Source organism: Saimiri boliviensis, chromosome 17 (genome assembly GCF_048565385.1).
Source record: "Saimiri boliviensis isolate mSaiBol1 chromosome 17, mSaiBol1.pri, whole genome shotgun sequence".
Lineage (NCBI taxonomy): Eukaryota > Metazoa > Chordata > Mammalia > Primates > Cebidae > Saimiri > Saimiri boliviensis.
Genome location: NC_133465.1, coordinates 70,955,407 through 70,971,078, shown reverse-complemented (window position 1 = coordinate 70,971,078; position 15,672 = coordinate 70,955,407). Strand labels below are relative to the sequence as shown.

General features: G+C 61.8%; 1 protein-coding gene across 5 annotated transcripts; it reads left to right on the top strand.

Moving 5' to 3' along the window:
* Positions 1 to 2,456: 2,456 nt before the first annotated feature.
* Positions 2,457 to 15,185, top strand: FAAP100 (FA core complex associated protein 100). 5 transcript variants are annotated; one of them, XM_039475849.2, is made up of 9 exons: positions 2,464 to 3,403; positions 3,517 to 3,641; positions 4,256 to 5,208; positions 6,033 to 6,189; positions 7,817 to 8,586; positions 9,563 to 9,699; positions 11,276 to 11,392; positions 13,705 to 13,791; positions 14,126 to 15,185. In XM_039475849.2, exons 1-9 carry the CDS (start codon positions 3,239 to 3,241, stop codon positions 14,255 to 14,257), a joined length of 2,643 nt encoding a protein of 880 aa, XP_039331783.2. In that variant the 5' UTR covers positions 2,464 to 3,238; the 3' UTR covers positions 14,258 to 15,185. The 5 variants fall into 5 exon arrangements, with proteins under 5 accessions (XP_039331781.2, XP_039331782.2, XP_039331785.2 ...); XM_039475847.2 differs by lacking the exons at positions 13,705 to 13,791; positions 14,126 to 15,185 and adding an exon at positions 11,721 to 12,834 and having other exon boundaries at positions 2,457 to 3,403; XM_039475848.2 differs by lacking the exon at positions 14,126 to 15,185 and having other exon boundaries at positions 2,459 to 3,403; positions 12,741 to 13,790.
* Positions 15,186 to 15,672: the final 487 nt, after the last annotated feature.

Sequence of the window (15,672 nt, the reverse complement as noted above, 5' to 3'; positions counted from 1 at the left end):
TTGCGTCCACTGTCCTGTGGCCAGGGATTCGTTGCTGCCTTGAGCAGTTACAAATAAACAAAAGCCCCAGTTAACATCTGAAGGGGTGCCTGGGGTGAAGCAGCCACAGGGCAGTCACCAAGGGGGCCTGGCTTCCGGATGCCAGGAGTGAAAGGGTAGGCCCCAGCACCCAGCCTCCAGTCCTGCACCTTCAGCACAGTGCAGTTCACTTAATAACCCACAGCTCCTGGGATCGCTTGAGCCCAGAAGGTTGAGGCTGCAGTGAGCTGTGATCACAACTCCAGCCTGGGCCATGGAGTGAGACTAACTCAAGTAAGACTCATCTCACATAAGAGTCATGGCACGCCTATGTGAGAGGTAGGGAACGTCCTTGGAGCTTTCATCCTCTCTGGTTTATGTAAAGATAAAAGCCAGACATAGTGGCTCACACCTGTAATCTCAGAACTTTGGGAGGCTCAGGCAGATGGATCACCTGAGGTCAGGAGTTCTGGCCAAAATGGTGAAACCCTGTCTCTACTAAAAACACAAAAACTAGCTAGGCATGGTGGTGCGCACTTGTAATCCCAGCTACTTGGGAGGCTCAGGCAGAAGGATCACTTGAACCCGGGAGGCCAGAAGTTGCAGTGAGCCATGATTGTGCCACTGCACACTCCAGCCTGGGCAACAGAGCAAGACTGCCTCAAAAAAAAAAAAAAAACAGGTTGGGGGCACAGTGGCTCATGCCTGTAATCTGTAATCCCAACACTGGGAGGCCAAGGCTGACAGATCACTTAAGGTCAGGAGTTCGAGACCAGTCTGGTCAACATGGTGAAACCCCAACTCCACTAAAAATACAAAAAATTACCCAGGTGGGGTGGTGCACTTGTGACTGTAATCCCAGCTACTTGGGAGGCAAAGGCAGAATTGCTTGAACCCAGGAGGCGGAGGTTGCAGTGAACCAAGATCATGCCACTGCACTCCAACCTGGACAGCAGAGTGAGACTCTATCTCAAAAAACAAACCAAAAAAAATGGTTCTTGATGCGAATCCCCCATGAAATCACACAAGTTGTACTGCTTAGAAACAGAACTCAGGCCTGGGGTACAAGACCAGCCTGTGCAACATGGCAAAACCCTGTCTCTGTTTAAAAGTACAAAAATTAGTCTGGTGTGGTAGTGTGCACCTATAGTTCCAGCTACTAGGGAGACTAAGGCAGGAGGCTGGCTTGAGACTGGGGTGTTGAGGCTGCAGTGAGCCAAGATTGCACCACTATACTCTAGCCTCAGGGACAGAGTGAGACTGTTTCAAAAAAAAGAAGGTGGGTCCCCACCCCACCTTTCTGGTCTGTTGTCACTGGGCTGTGCTGCTCTGGGGAGAGGTCCGTCAAGTGGGCCCCCCTCACCCTCAGCACAGGCTGAAGTTCTGTGGTTTCTCTCCCCTCAGTCTGACTCTAAATTGTTAGACTCCTTCGTATAATTTGTCCTTAGGGAGATGCACCTCCCAGTTGGGCATAGAAATGCAGAGTCCAGCGGCCGGCTCTGCTGTCTCAAGGCTTCCGCCAGGCGTGTGTGCACTTTTCACACCCACAGCAGAGAGGCTCCTTCAGCCCGTCACCCTTCGGCAAACACAGGTGGGGCGCGGCACAGCCCGGCAGCAGTCCTTTCCTGGTGTCTGACTCGCCCCCTTTCCTCTGGGATCCATGCTTGAGGCCCCCCCTCATGACTGTTGATCATAAATCTTGTTGCAGAGAAGAGAAGCTGGGCTTGGCGTGGGGTCAAGAGCCTGCCAGCCACCGGAACAGAATGGAGTAAACTGCACGTTGAGGCTGCTGGTTTAGCGGGCCTCCTCCCGCCTCCGCTTCCTCCTCCACGTGATTGTCATCTTTTCCTCCAGGACAGTCTTGGCATATTTCGTTCCGTGTGGAAGAGATGGCCTGGGAGGACTGGATGGGAGTTAGCGTATGTGAGCGAATGACTCACAGGCCTCAGAGGGTGAAAACTATCGGTCAGAAGACCAGCAGAGAATCTCTGCCAGGGAAATTCACAAGGACGGGGGATCTGCACTTTCTGACTCTGAAGGCCAAGTGGGCTGCGCCGGCCCTCCTCTCCCCAGCCCCCAGCATCGAAGACAGCATTTCCAGCCCAAACACCTTCAGAACAGTCCTGGCGAGGAGAGAGGAGCAAGAAACTGACTCCAAGTGCCACACTTGAATCCAACCCAACACCCAGAATCAGATATGCCGGTTGGGGTTATGGTTAGGGTCAGTCCCCACCCCAACCACGAAGAGGGAGGGGTCGGGACGTTTACACGTGGTGCCTTGTGCTCCGACTGGTGCACCCGGACTTCACGACGTCTGCCTAACTTCCCAACCCAGTTTTGCAGCCCTGCCCCTAGAGCCTCCCTCAAGGGTGTCTGGCCTCGGCGCTTTTCAGATTGGCTTTTTAAACGGAAGGAGGTGGGCCAGGGGCGGGGTTCCTTGGTCTTTCACTTGTGAATGGTGGGCCTGGCTCGCTCTCTTCCGGGCGTGGAGGTGTCCGTGCTGCAGGCCCCTCCACGGACGTCGTCTGGTCAGTACCTGTCTCCCGGAGGACACGCAGAGCTGCCCCGGAGCGCGAGGGCGGAGGTGTCTTGCCCTGGCTCACAGTCATTTCCTTTGTTGTCCTCTGCTCCCAACCCGGAAACCCCATTGGTGTACTCGCTGTCCCCACGTGTTCAGCCACGGAGGCAGAGACGCGCTTCCACCTAAGCTGGTTGACACCGCTCGGCCGCGCACGTGGGGGCGGCCGGGGGCGGCTCGCGGAGCACGGGGCAGAGCCGGCGCTGCCCCGCCGCGTTCCCGCCTGGATCCAGCCGCCCTCCGAGAGAATCCAGGGGTTGACGCAGAAGCCCGAGGAGCGGAGCCCTGCTCCCGGGAGACGCCCGAAGGGAGCGGGATCGCGCCCCGCCCGAGAGCAACCTCTGCTCGGCCGGGCCCCGTTCCCCCACGCCGGGGAACCCGTGCAGCAGCCGGGGCCATGGAGCCACCGAGGGCGTCCACCGACCCGGCCGGACCGACCCCGACGCGCGGTGCCGCAGCCTCTCGGGAGGACGCCGCGCCGCCCGGCGAGTCCCAGCGGCGCGGCCACCGCGGCCCGCCCCCGGCCCCGCGGACCGCTTTACGGCGGAGGTCGCGCCGCGCGGCGGGCTGCCGTAAAGCGCTCCGAGGCGGAGCCGCCGCCGCGCCGCCCGGGCTCCTCAGCCTGACCGGCCCGCGCGCACGATGGCCGGCGCCGCGCCGCGGGTCCGCTACCTGGCGGGCTTCGGCTGGCCTCTCGGGGGCCTGGCGGCGAGCAGGCCCCGCGTGCTGTGCCACGAGGCGGAGGTCTTCCTGTCCACCGGGAGGGAGCTCGTCTACGTGTGCGACCGGGAGGGCGGGCTGCTGACCGTGAGCGCCGGCCCGCGGGGACGGGAGGGGCCGGGCGGGGGCGGCGGTTCGCGCGGACACGGAGACCGCGGGCCCGCGCGCCCCGTCGGCCTGACGCGCGCCCCGGTCCGCAGGCGGCGTTCCGGTTCCCCGACCCGGTGTGGCACCTGGAGCTGCTGGCGCCGCGCAGGCTGCTGTACGCGCTGTGCGCCCGGAGGGGCCTCTACTGCCTGTCGCCGGGCCGCGCGGGCGGGAGCAGGTACGGGACCCGCGGGGCCCGCCGCCCCCGCCCCGCGCCCGGAGCCCCGGCCCCCCGGCGCCCTTCCTGGAGGGGTCGCCCCGTCCATAGTCGGCGGGGTTCAGACGGCCCGCCCACGGTGGGCCCTGGCGGCCGGGCGCTGTCTGGTGAGACACGCCCCCGAGGCCGGGAGGAGAAGGCGAAAGCGCCATGACCTCAGCCACTGATGCGTGGGGACCACCGGGTGGGAAGGAGGGGAGCTCGGGGCCGCTCGGCCCGGTCGGCGCGGAGCCCGCAGCTGCCCCCGCGGCCCGTGCTGTAGAGCGGGCAGCCGGGGCCCGGGCCGGCCGGTTCTGTGCCGAGAGGTGCCCGCTCAGGCTGGTTTTGGGTGCGTTGGTGCTTCCTGTACCTCATTCCGTTGGATGCCTGGGTGCTTTCTGGGTACTTCGTGTCCTCCGTGCGCCAGCGGGGTCCCTGGGGAAGGTGGGAGGCCACGTGGCAGACGGACTGCTGAGCAGCCTCGAGGGTCGCCGAGGGGACCCATGAGACAGCCTGCTCCACGCCAGGTTATTGTGAAGAGCACCTGGGAATCCCCCCGCGCCCAGGCCTGACCAGTGTGTTCCTTGTTCTCGAAGGTCTACGAGCCAGGATGACAGGGACAGCGAGGACAGTGCCCAGCCTTGCCCCGTGATCCCTGTGGACTCCGATGCCTGCGTCCTTCCCGATGCCGCGCTGTGCGCATTCACCGTCCTGGACAGTGTGCTGGTCACCCTGGTGCAGGGCCCTGCCCGGTGGAAGATGCAGCTGTTTGAGCGGCCCTCTCCAGGGGAGGACCCCCGGCCAGGAGGCCAGATCGGTGAGGTGGAGCTGTCCACCTACACCCCCCCAGCCGGGGTCCCAGGAAAGCCTGCAGCCCCCCACTTCTTCCCAGTGCTGTGCTGTGTGTCACCGTCAGGCTCCAGGGTCCCACACGACCTCGGGGGCTCCGGGGGCTTCTCACTGGAGGACGCCCTCTTTGGTCTCCTCTTTGGAGCCGATGCCACCCTCCTGCAGTCACCTGTGGTCCTCTGTGGTCTCCCTGATGGCCAGCTCTGCTGTGTGATCCTGAAGGCCCTGGTCACCTCCAGCTCAGCCCCTGGTGACCCAAATGGCCTTGTCAAGATCCTCCATCACCTGGAGGAGCCTGTCATCTTCATAGGGGCCCTGAAGACAGAGCCACAGGCTGCAGAAGCTGCAGAGAATTTGCTGCCTGACGAGGATGTGCACTCTGACTGCCTGGTGGCCCTTGGTCACCAGGGCCGGATGCTGGCCATCAAGGCCAGCTGGGATGAGTCCGGGAAGCTGCTGCCTGAGCTGCGGGAGTACCACCTCCCAGGCCCTGTGCTCTGTGCCGCCTGTGGCAGGGGTGGCCTCGTGTACTACAGCACCCCTTCCAACCTCTGCGTGGTGGATCTGTCTCGGGGAAGCACCCCGCTGAGCGCTGAGCAGCCCGATGAAGGCCCAGGAGGCCTGCCTCCCGTGCTGTGCCCAGCCAGCCTGGGCATCTGCAGCGTCATCTCGCTGTCCGTGTCTCCCAGGATGCAGGAAGGTACGAGCGGCTGTCTGAAATGCAGGAGGGGACTCCAGGGTGGAGCCTGCTTTTTGGCTGTCTTCTGCCATCAGGCCGCCTTCCTCTCCTGGGCTTGTTCTTTTGCAAGGCTGACAGGGGCTGGTGGTGGGTCTCGTGTTGCTCTGCCTTTGGGGGATCTAGGGTGTGGCCCTCTGCCTGGTAGGGGCTGAGTGCGTTGCCGGCTGGCTGTGGACTCAGAGGAAACTGAATCTTGGGGTGCACCACAAGCGCCTCCTCAGCAGGTCCTGTGTGCCGAGGGAGGTCTGTTCTGGACTTGCCATTCTTCCACAGGCTGCACACGCCTGCTTGTGTCACAGTGCGGCCTGTGAGTCTGCTCTGGATCGAAGACAGATAGCATCATAGAGCTCTAGTTTTGGGTTTTCCACAGAAAAAGCCAGAGAGGGTTTCACTTGGGTGTGCCCAATGCTGGGGTGAAAGGAATAGAGCCACTCCCTACCCCACCGGTGCGGTTTTTCCTGAGTATACTCACTTTATGAGCATGCTAAGAAATTTTGCCATGGAAAATACACAGTAGGAGAGAAGGACTTCGAAGGGAAAAGCCAGACTGTCCACTGCAGAAGAGGCGGCTGCGGATGGAGTCAGAGATGGGGAGGCTTGGGGCCACCGACCGAAACCCGGCGTGCAGACAGCGCCTGTGTCCGTCTCGAGACTTTCTCTTCCTCACTGTACACCGGCCTTGGCCTTCTGCCAACTTCTGTCCTGGAGCCCAGGGAAACCACCAAATGTTAGGCTGCTTACCCCTCCCAGCCTGCTGACCAGGCTCCATGTGTATCCGTCACCAGGTGGCACCGAGCTCCTGGCCCTGTCTGCCAAAGGCCGCCTGCTGACCTGCACGCTGGACCTGGAGTCAGAGGTGCCTGGCTCAACCAGGATGACCGCAGAGAGTGCAGGCCGGAGGATTAAGGAGCTGCTGTCTGGGATAGGCAACGTCTCTGAGAGGTGAGTAGCTGGGCTCAGGCCAGGCAACATCTCTGAGAGGTGAGCAGCTGGGCTCAGGCTGGGCAGTGTCTCTGAGAGGTGAGCAGCTGGGCTCAGGCTGGGCAGTGTCTCTGAGAGGTGAGCAGCTGGGCTCAGGCCGGGCAACATCTCTGAGAGGTGAGCAACTGGGCTCAGGCTGGGCAGTGTCTCTGAGAGGTGAGCAGCTGGGCTCAGGCCGGGCAACATCTCTGAGAGGTGAGCAGCTGGGCTCAGACCGGGCAGCGTCTCTGAGAGGTGAGCAGCTAGGCTCAGGCCGGGCAGCGTCTCTGAGAGGTGAGCAGCTGGGCTCAGGCCGGGGACCATCTCTGAGAGGTGAGCAGCTGGGCTCAGACCGGGCAATGTCTCTGAGGCCTCAGGCTGGGCAACATCTCTGAGAGGTGAGCAGCTGGGCTCAGGCCGGGCAGTGTCTCTTGAGAGGTGAGCAGCTGGGCTCAGGCCGGGCAGAGGCTGGCACGGCATCCTCTGGAGGTCGTGTCCCTGTACGCGTTCATCCTGGGTCTGGGAGTCCTCGGGTGCCGATGGGCCGGGCCAGGCCATTTCTTGGCCTCTTCTTTTGAGAGGGAGTTTCATTTTGTCACTCAGGCTGGAGTGCGGTGGCGCGATCACTGTTCATTGTAACGTTCTCTTCTCGGCTTCAAGCAATTCTCCTGCCTCAGCCTCCCAAATAGTTGGGATTACAGGCGCCAGCCACCATGCCTGGGTAATTTTTGTATTTTTAGTAGAAATGGGGTTTCACCACGTTGCCCAAGCTGGTCTTGAACTCCTGGGTTCAAGTGATTCACCTGCCTTGGCCTCTCAAAGTGCTGGGATTACAGGCTTGAACCACCATGCCCTGCCATTATTCGTCCTCTTGAGATGTCTCGAGAGCCTCAGGCGTCACACTGATGACAGGCTGCCCAGCTGCCTGCCTCTGGAAGATGAGCCGGGACCGCCCCCAGCACCCCACACTTTCTCCCTAGTGGGGCACAGGAGACATCCCCTGCTGAGTCCTCACCCTTCCTGTTCTCAGCATGGGACCAGCGTGCCTTTCCTCCCGCAGCGCCGGCCTTGGGATGTTCAGAGAGAACACAGAGTGTGTAGTGCCCCTGCACCCCTCACATGACCACCGGGGACACAAGGGTGAGGGCCTGCCACTCCAGGTCCCTGTGGTTTAGGGCTGTTTGTGTAGTGCCTGCCACCCCTCTGCCTATTGCTCTGAAGGCTGCAAGTGAGAAAAGAGGCCCTCTAGGAACATCTGGGGAAGCTGAGGGTGGGGCAACATTCCACCTGGCCCCTGCGTGGCCTAAACATGGGTGGTGAGCTTTCTGGAACCTGGCAGTTAGCCGAGGCAGGCCCCAGCACCAGCTCCAGCTCCATCTTCTGTCCCCTTTCCTCCTGTGGCCCAGGAGGAGAGGTCTGGTCAGATGGCTGGAGGTGGCTTCCAGAGAGGATTGGTGTGGGTGGGACCAGGAGAGCCAGACTCCTGGGCAGGGTCACTCTGGCGTGGCTCCACCCCCACCGCATTTAGTGCTTACCAGTCCTGAGTTAAGATGTGTCACCTGGTGCTGTGGTGTCCCCCCCTCCTGGGGGTCGTGTCTATCCTTGGCAGAGTGTCTTTTCTGAAGAAAGCGGTTGACCAGCGGAACAAGGCCCTGACAAGCCTCAACGAGGCCATGAACGTGAGCTGTGCACTGCTGTCGAGCGGTCCGGGTCCCAGGCCCATCTCCTGCACCACCAGCACCACCTGGAGCCGCCTGCAGACGCAGGACGTGCTGATGGCCACCTGTGTGCTGGAGAACCGCAGCGACTTCACCCTGGACCAGGGGTGGACCCTGTGCATCCAGGTGCTCACCAGCTCCCGTGCCCTCGACCTGGACTCGGCCTGCTCGGCCATCACCTACACCATCCCCGTGGACCGGCTCGGCCCCGGCACCCGGCGGGAGGTGACGCTACCCCTCGGCCCTGGTGAGGATGGCGGGCTCGACCTGCCCGTGACCGTGTCCTGCACACTCTTCTACAGCCTCAGGGAGGTGGTGGGCGGAGCCCTGGCCCCTTCGGACTCTGAGGACCCCTTTTTAGATGAGTGCCCCTCCGACGTGCTGCCTGAGCAAGAAGGTGTCTGCCTGCCCCTGAGCAGGTACACGGTGGACATGCTGCAATGCCTGCGCTTCCCTGGCCTGGCCCCGCCACACACACGGGCCCCCTCCCCGCTCAGCCCCCCGAGTGACCCTGTGACCACTTTTCTGGAAGCTTGCCGGGAGCCGGGTGGCCAGCCAGCAGGACCCACCTCCCTGCGGGCTGAGTACCTGCCCCCGTCTGTGGCCTCCATCAAGGTGTCAGCGGAGCTGCTCAGGGCTGCGTTGGAGGACGGCCACTCAGGTTAGTGGCACTGATTGGCTTTGCTCAGCCAAGTCCTTGGGACTTTTTTGTTTAGGAGACAGGGCCTTGCTCTGTTGGCCAGGCTGGAGTGCAGCGGTGCAGTCGTGGCTCACTGCAACGGGAAGTGATCTTCTCATCTGGGCCTCCCAAAGTGCTGGGATTACCCGTGTGAGCCACTCCACCCCGCCCACCTCAGGCCTGTGGACATGGGCTGTTCCTCCCTCTTCCAGCTGCTCCTGAGGCAGCCTGGCCCCCAGCCCAGCGAGCTCTGCTCAGGAAATGAGCTTCACTTGCGTCCTGTCTGCTGTTAGGATGTGGCCTTATGTGGTGTCCTCTCACCATGTGTATTTCTTTTAAATTGTGTTTTTTAAACCTATATATGGAAGCATAACCTAAATACAGAAGAGTCACAAAGGAGCCACACTGTGAGCTTCACACCTTGGGCACCTGGGAAGGGTGTCAGACGTGCTCACCCCAAAACCTGGCACCGTTCATCAGGCGTGTGTGTGAGCTCCACCGAATGGAGTGTGTGGTCCCATCTCTGTCCTTTGCTCCCGTGTGTGTATGAGGCCCTCTGTCCCAGGTGCACATCACCGTTGTACTGCAGTAGGGTGTGTGGATGGTTTTTGGATTTGGGCTTGTGCAGAGAGGGCAGCCGCAGCCATCCCATGGGGTGTTTCTGCCTGGTGCCGGGGTGGATCCTCCTGCTCCTAGCATCAGCCCCCAGCAGCGTCGACAGGCCCCTCAAGTGAGGTTTTCTCCTTCCACGGGTCGTAACTGCCACCACCGTCGTCGAACTTGCTCAGTGAGAAAGTCGAGCGGCAGCAGCTCCTTCCTTTCTCAGGGTCAGCTGGCCACGCCTCAGCTTAGGGTGGGGCTGTGAGCAGCTGGGATGCTGAGATTGCTCAGGGAGGCAACCTTGGGGCCATCCCGCTTGGTCGGATTGGGCTGAGCTCTCCCGGTGCCTCCCCTCCAGGCGTGCCCCTGTGCTGTGCCACCCTGCAGTGGCTCCTGGCTGAGAATGCTGCTGTGGATGTTGTGACGGCCCGAGCACTATCTTCGGTCCAGGGAGTGGCCCCTGATGGCGCTGACGTTCACCTCATCGTCCGAGAGGCAAGCAGGGGTTCAGGGAAACGAGCGTGGGCGCCAGCGGTTCTCGGAGTGGGGCCCCTGGTGGGAGGACCACTCCCCATGGGCGGGACCCAGCAGCCTTTCCCCAGCCCTCCAGAGGGCTCTGATGTGACCGTTTCCCTTCACACCAAGCAGACCCCACTCAGGCAGGGAGGGCCTTGCAGCTCAGATCCCCAAGGACTGTCCCTGTCCAGCCCTGTCCCCCACAGGGGCCCCTTTCCCCTGCACATACTGAAGTCATAGCAGGGTCCACAGTGCTGCTGGGTGACACCTGTACCCCAGGAGCAGCCGCCACTCATCCCCCGCTAACCCCCTGCACTGCCAGAGGGCTCGGGACCCACCGTGGAAGCTGCTGAACGGCACGTGGCGCTGCTGGTCCCCAGCCCCTGTCGGGCACACCTTTCCAGCAACTCATGACTGGTGCCAGCATCACCTCCAGCAGATCCTCACGTCCCACCTGCAGAGGCTCTCGAAGAGTAGACCCAGTTGCCAGGTCACGTGTGTCCCTGAGGACAGGCACGGCTGCCCGGGGCTCGGAGTCTGCACTTGTTTTTCCTTTTTTGAGACAGAGGCTGGAGTTCAGTCCCCGGCTGGATCTCCGCTCACTGCAACCTCCTCCTCCCTGGTTTCAAGCAATTCTCCTGCCTCAGCCTCCTGAGTAGCTGGAGGCGCGCGCCACCACACCCAGCTAATTTTTGTATTTTTAGTAGAGATGGGGTTTCACCATGTTGGCCAGGTCTTGACCTCCTGACCTCATGTGATCCGCCCTCCTCAGCCTCCGAAAGTGCTGGGATTACAGGCTTGAGCCACCAGACCCGGCCCAGTGCCTACACTTGGAATCAAGCCTTGGCCCTCAGGTACTTTGGCTGCCCACTACACAGCCCTTTCAGTGCTGAGGCTAGGTCTGGTGGTGGCACTGTGGGTCAGTGCTGATAGCCCTGTGGAAGAGCCACAGAGACACTGGCATCTCACTTCATGTGCTGTGTATGGCGAATACGCCTGGCTTCCTGGCTCCTGGCCTGTCCTTGCCATTCTTTGTTGCCCAGCTTGGCTCAGTCCAGACTTACTAAGGGAGAGGTGGCTATCCCATAGACAGGCCCGGTAGCTCCTGGTGCCCCTGCCAGTGCCCTAACCCTGCTGCAGACATGATCTGTGATGCCTAGTGTGGGGGGTGGGTCTGGGCCCCCAAGGGCATGGCAGGATCTCCATGTAGGTTGCCCACAAGGCGCAGCACAGCAGTGGTCTCCTGGAGTGGGCCCCAGTCTGGCTCAAGGCCCTGCATGGATTCCTTGGTCTGAGGGACGAGGTCTTCCTGGACACGTCTGTGTGCACACAGGCGGGCTCTTGCCATTGGTTGGAGGCTGGTTCTTCAGGTAGAAAAACCCAGATCAGGGTACTGAGCTCTGTCCGCCTTCAGGGTATAGCACAGCCCAGGGCAGGGGTTGGGACCTTCCCAAGCCTCATGTGCTGCCAGCTGGGGAGGGTCCCATGTAGCCTTGAGCCCTCAAGGCAGGTGGGAGTGCCGCAGGCAGGTGGTGAGGCAGCTCATGTGTTGCAGGTGGCCATGACCGACATCTGCCCAGCAGGGCCCATCCAGGCCGTGGAGATTCAAGTGGAAAGCTCCTCTCTGGCCGACATGTGCAGGGCGCACCATGCCGTCATCGGGCGCATGCAGGTATATGGGCTTCTCAGGAAGGAGGCTAGGGTCTGTGGGTCGCTCGCTGGGGTCCTTGATGGGACCCTGTAGCTGCTGGCTTCCGGGTCTGCGGCTCCCCACAAGGGAACTGTTGGAAGATGCATGCCCGCTCTACGGCTGAGTGCGGTGTTTGCGGTGGGGCTGTGGGCAATGAGAGTCATGGGGCAGACCCTGTCAGGAGGCCGTTGTGTGCCACCGCCCCAGCCACCTGCAGGTCCAAGCACTGCCAGGGCTGCCAGGCCAGTGGGTTTCTATTTGTGACCTGTAGGGTGAGCCTGAGGTTTCTTCCCTTCCCCTGGCTGGGCAGAGGCTGCATGGAGAGGCCGTGGCCTGGGCATGGATCCTGGAACCAGGTGTTGGGAGCCTACACGTCTTTGCCGAGAGAGTGGAGTTTGCAGCCTGCTCCACTCACAGCCCCGGGGTTCCCTGGCACAGGAATAGCTGCTTCCATGCTGTGCCTAGAGCCAGCTTGGGCCAGCAGCTGCCAGATCTGAGAAGAAGCTCTCAAAGTTCCGAGCTAAAGTCTAAGCTGGTGCCCCTGGCAGGGCAGCTGTCAGGCCCGCCCACTAGGACTGTAGTGCAGCTTTGGCCCGTAGTGGGTCTGCAGTGACTCTGGAAACGGTTTTCGGAGTTTGTTGTCAGGGGTGGTCCCTGCCTCGCTGCACCCAGGCTTGCTATTGATCTGCATGCCCAGGCCTGCCCAAGCCTGAGACCCAGGGCCTGCGGCCTGACGCCAGCTCAACTCCTGTGGGCGCCATGGTGATGCCTGGTGACCAGGCCCTGCGATGAGCAGTGGCTCTACCCAGCGCCGGCCAGTGGCTCCGATGGTCGACCCCAGTGAGCATGCCAGCTCACACAGCACCAGGACCCGGATTTCTCGTTTGGTGCAAGGACTCTGCAGCCTGCACTGTGACACTGCCATGACCCTGACGAGCATGTCACACGGCACCGTGACCCCAGTGATCTCACAGCACCACAGTGGGGCTGCCTGGGTTCGGGGGTCTCATCCTGAGTGCTGGGAGGCTGGTGGGGGAGGCTGCTCTTTCAGAGGAAGCTCTGTCCACTGGGCCGTCTGGTCCCCAAGAACGTCCTGTCCCCTACCGAGAGCAGAGCTCCAGCCCTGGGTTTGTGTCCAGATCTCTCTCTTACAAGGACACAGGTGTGTAGGGTCAGACCCACCCCAGTGACCTTATCTTGATCATCTGCAGAGACCCCATTTCCAGGTGCAGCCAGGCTCTGAGTGCTGGCACTAGGGCTTCTGTGTGAATCTGGGGGGCGTGAGTCACCCCAGAGGAGCCCACGCACTGCTGCTGCCTCCTGGACACAGATCTTGGCTCGGGCCACAGACCTTAGTGTCCCCCAACGGCGAGGCGCCCGTTCCACGCATAGGACCCTGCCCGGCGCACTGCGGCTGCCAGCACTTCGGGAACCAGTCGGGCCAGTGCTGCCCCTCAGGGTGTTGGGGTCTCTTCCCAGCTGCTGTACTCTAGGGCCTGCAGGGCCTCACTGCCCAGGCTCGTCTGGAAATTTATTTTTATTTACTTGTGTATTTATTTGAGACAGAGTCTTACTCTATCACCCAGGCTGGAGTACAGTGGTGATATCTCTGCTCACTGCAACCTCCACCTCCCAGGTTCAAGGGATTCTTCTGCCTCAGCCTCCCAAGTAGCTGGGATTACCGGCTCCTGCCACCACACCCGGCTAATTTCTTTGTATTTTTAGTAGAGGTGCGATTTCGCCATATTGGTAGGCTGGTCTCAAACTCCTGATCTCAAGTTATTCGCCTGCCTAGGCCTCCTAAAATGCTGGGATTACAAGTGTGAGCCACCACGCCCGGTCCCATCTGGGAATTCGGGTCCGAGCCCAGGGAGTGGGTGCCACAGCCCACAGTGGGCTGTGCTGCAAGAATGAGTGAATGGCCAGGCCAGGGTCTCCGCACAAGACACGGAGGCAGCTCCCAGCTGCTCTGTGCTCCTGAGTGGGCTGAAGGCCAGGATGGTAGAACGGGGCGGGTGGGCACAGAGTGTGGCTCTTGGGGACAGGGACGATCACAGCAGTGGAGAGGAAAGAACGAAACAAATTCATTTCCAAGAAACTGTCAGGCCAGGGCCTCTGCCCTGCCACTCTGGAGGGCGGGAGGGTGAGGTGAACAGCAGGGTGGAAAACAGTCAAGTGCTGGGTGGGGTGAGGCCGGGAGGCAGAGCTGGGCAGAGGGAGAGTCACCCTGCTGCAAGGGAAGTGGGGGCAGGTGCCAGGGCACGTCCTCTCCAGTGTGTCCCGTGTCCCCCCAGACGATGGTGACAGAGCAGGCCGCCCAGGGTTCCAGTGCTCCTGATCTGCGTGTGCAGTATCTCCGCCAGATCCACGCCAACCACGAGGTGAGCACCTGGCCCAGGCAGTCTCCCCACCTGGGTAGCCGGGAGCGCCCCTCACCAGGCCCCCATTCAGTCACCTGGGGTCTGTGAAGTTCTCACAGCACATGAGTGTGGCTCCCACGGGCCAGGGGCAGAGTTGAATGGTCACGGCTGTTTCCTGCCCCTCATCATACCTGAGGGCCGGTGTCTAGGCCAGGCTGCGTGTCCCATGTTTGAAGGTTCTTCCTCGAACCACCTGCCGCTTCCCGAGTATGGTCCTGAAGTGGTGGGTCCCCCAGAGGCACCAGTGACGTCCCCAGGGCCAGGTGGGGCCTGAGCTGCGGCTGTTCCACTGCAGACATTGCTGCGGGAGGTGCAGACCCTGCGTGACCGGCTCTGTACGGAGGATGAGGCCAGCTCCTGTGCCACCGCCCAGAGGCTGCTGCAGGTGTACCGGCAGCTGCGACACCCCAGCCTTGTCCTGCTGTGACCCCGCGGGGCTGCCCTGGCCACGGCTCTGGCTGCAATTCCAGACTCTGTAACAGCCCCCCGGGCCTCAGTGGTTTTCGAGGAAAGCCGAGTGGGCCTGGCCAGAGCTGTGGAAGGTCGGGGAAGGTGTGACCTGGCTCCGGAGGAGAGCAGGGAAGTACTTGGAGGCCGTGGAATGCAAAGCAGATCCGGACTGGGAGCTACCGAGGCGGGCTGTGAACCTGGCGGGTCCAGCTTCGCATCCTCTGCTGGTGGCTCCTCTCCTGACTGTGGCCTCTGCACTCGCCTTCCTCCTGGCCGGCCGCCTTCCTGCCGCAGCAGCCCCTGGGCCAGGAGGTGATGGGGACATTCTGGACCCAAGCACCAGAAAAATAGGTTTCTGGGGTATGGACTGGGGTCGGTTTGTGACTCGCTGCCACTCCACCAGGAGCACCACTGCCCCTCTGGGTGGCACTGTCAGGCACCCATGGTACCCTTGTCACACTGTCCACACCTGCCTGGCTGCCCACTCTGGGACCCTGAGGTGGGAGGGTGCTCCCTGAAACCAAAGCACAAAGCACCACGCAGGCAGCTCCTGTAAGTGCCCATGGCTCCAAGCCACAAGGAAGGGCCACTGGGTGGCCTGTGGCCGGAACGCTTAACAATGAGGGGCCTCCGGCCGGGCTGCACCCAGCACTGTGCACTATTTTCAGGGCCACTCAGGGTGGGGCTGTGGCCTGGGGCGCCCTGAGCTCTAGCCCCCAGCCTCCTCCCTCAGCCTGGGCTACTGCCCGGCTCCTGGTGCTGGCGTTTTCATCGGAGGGGGGGGCCTCATCCTTCCTCCTGTGGGTGCTCGCGCCCCTCCTACCCTAGGCACTGTCCGATGAGTGTGGGTGGGAGCCGTGAGGCGCTTCTCTGCTGTGACAAATGACCCTGTCTGTGAAACTTCAGGCCTCTGCTGGTTTCTTTAACCCCTTCCCACCCTCTCTCTGGGGTCCCTTCAGAGCTGTGGCACTTCTTGGAGCCCCCAGCACTGGGGTGGCCTCCAGGGAAGAAGCGTTCTCTGTGACCCAGTCACCTTCAAGGAGGCCTGGGGCACTGCCTGGCTGCTCCTGCCTTCCTCTCCGAGGAGTGGGACGTGGCAGGAGTGACAGGTCCACAGTCAGCTTCTGGGTGAGCCTGTGGACCATGCTGTGGCCGGCCCTATTGCCCATCCTGGGCCTCCCCACCCTTACCTCCTCAGTGCACACCTGGGCCCTCGTCGACAAGCTCTCCCTATGTGAGGCCCTTCCCCGGTGCCTATGAGGTGCTGCCAGTCAGGGTTTGTCACCCTCCGGGCTGACATCCAGGAAGCAGGCTCAGCTGGTGACACTCGTAACCCAGCCCTGCGGCAGCATATGCTCCTAAGGAGGGCCTGCCCCTCTTAGCATCCTGCCG

Coding starts and splice junctions, on each gene's coding strand:
- FAAP100 (XM_039475847.2), top strand. CDS start 3,239: ATGGCCGGCGCCGCGCCGCGGGTCCGCTACCTGGCGGGCTTCGGCTGG. Junction 3,404..3,516: donor GGGAGGGCGGGCTGCTGACC/GTGAGCGCCGGC, acceptor CCCGGTCCGCAG/GCGGCGTTCCGGTTCCCCGA. Junction 6,190..7,816: donor ATAGGCAACGTCTCTGAGAG/GTGAGTAGCTGG, acceptor TATCCTTGGCAG/AGTGTCTTTTCTGAAGAAAG.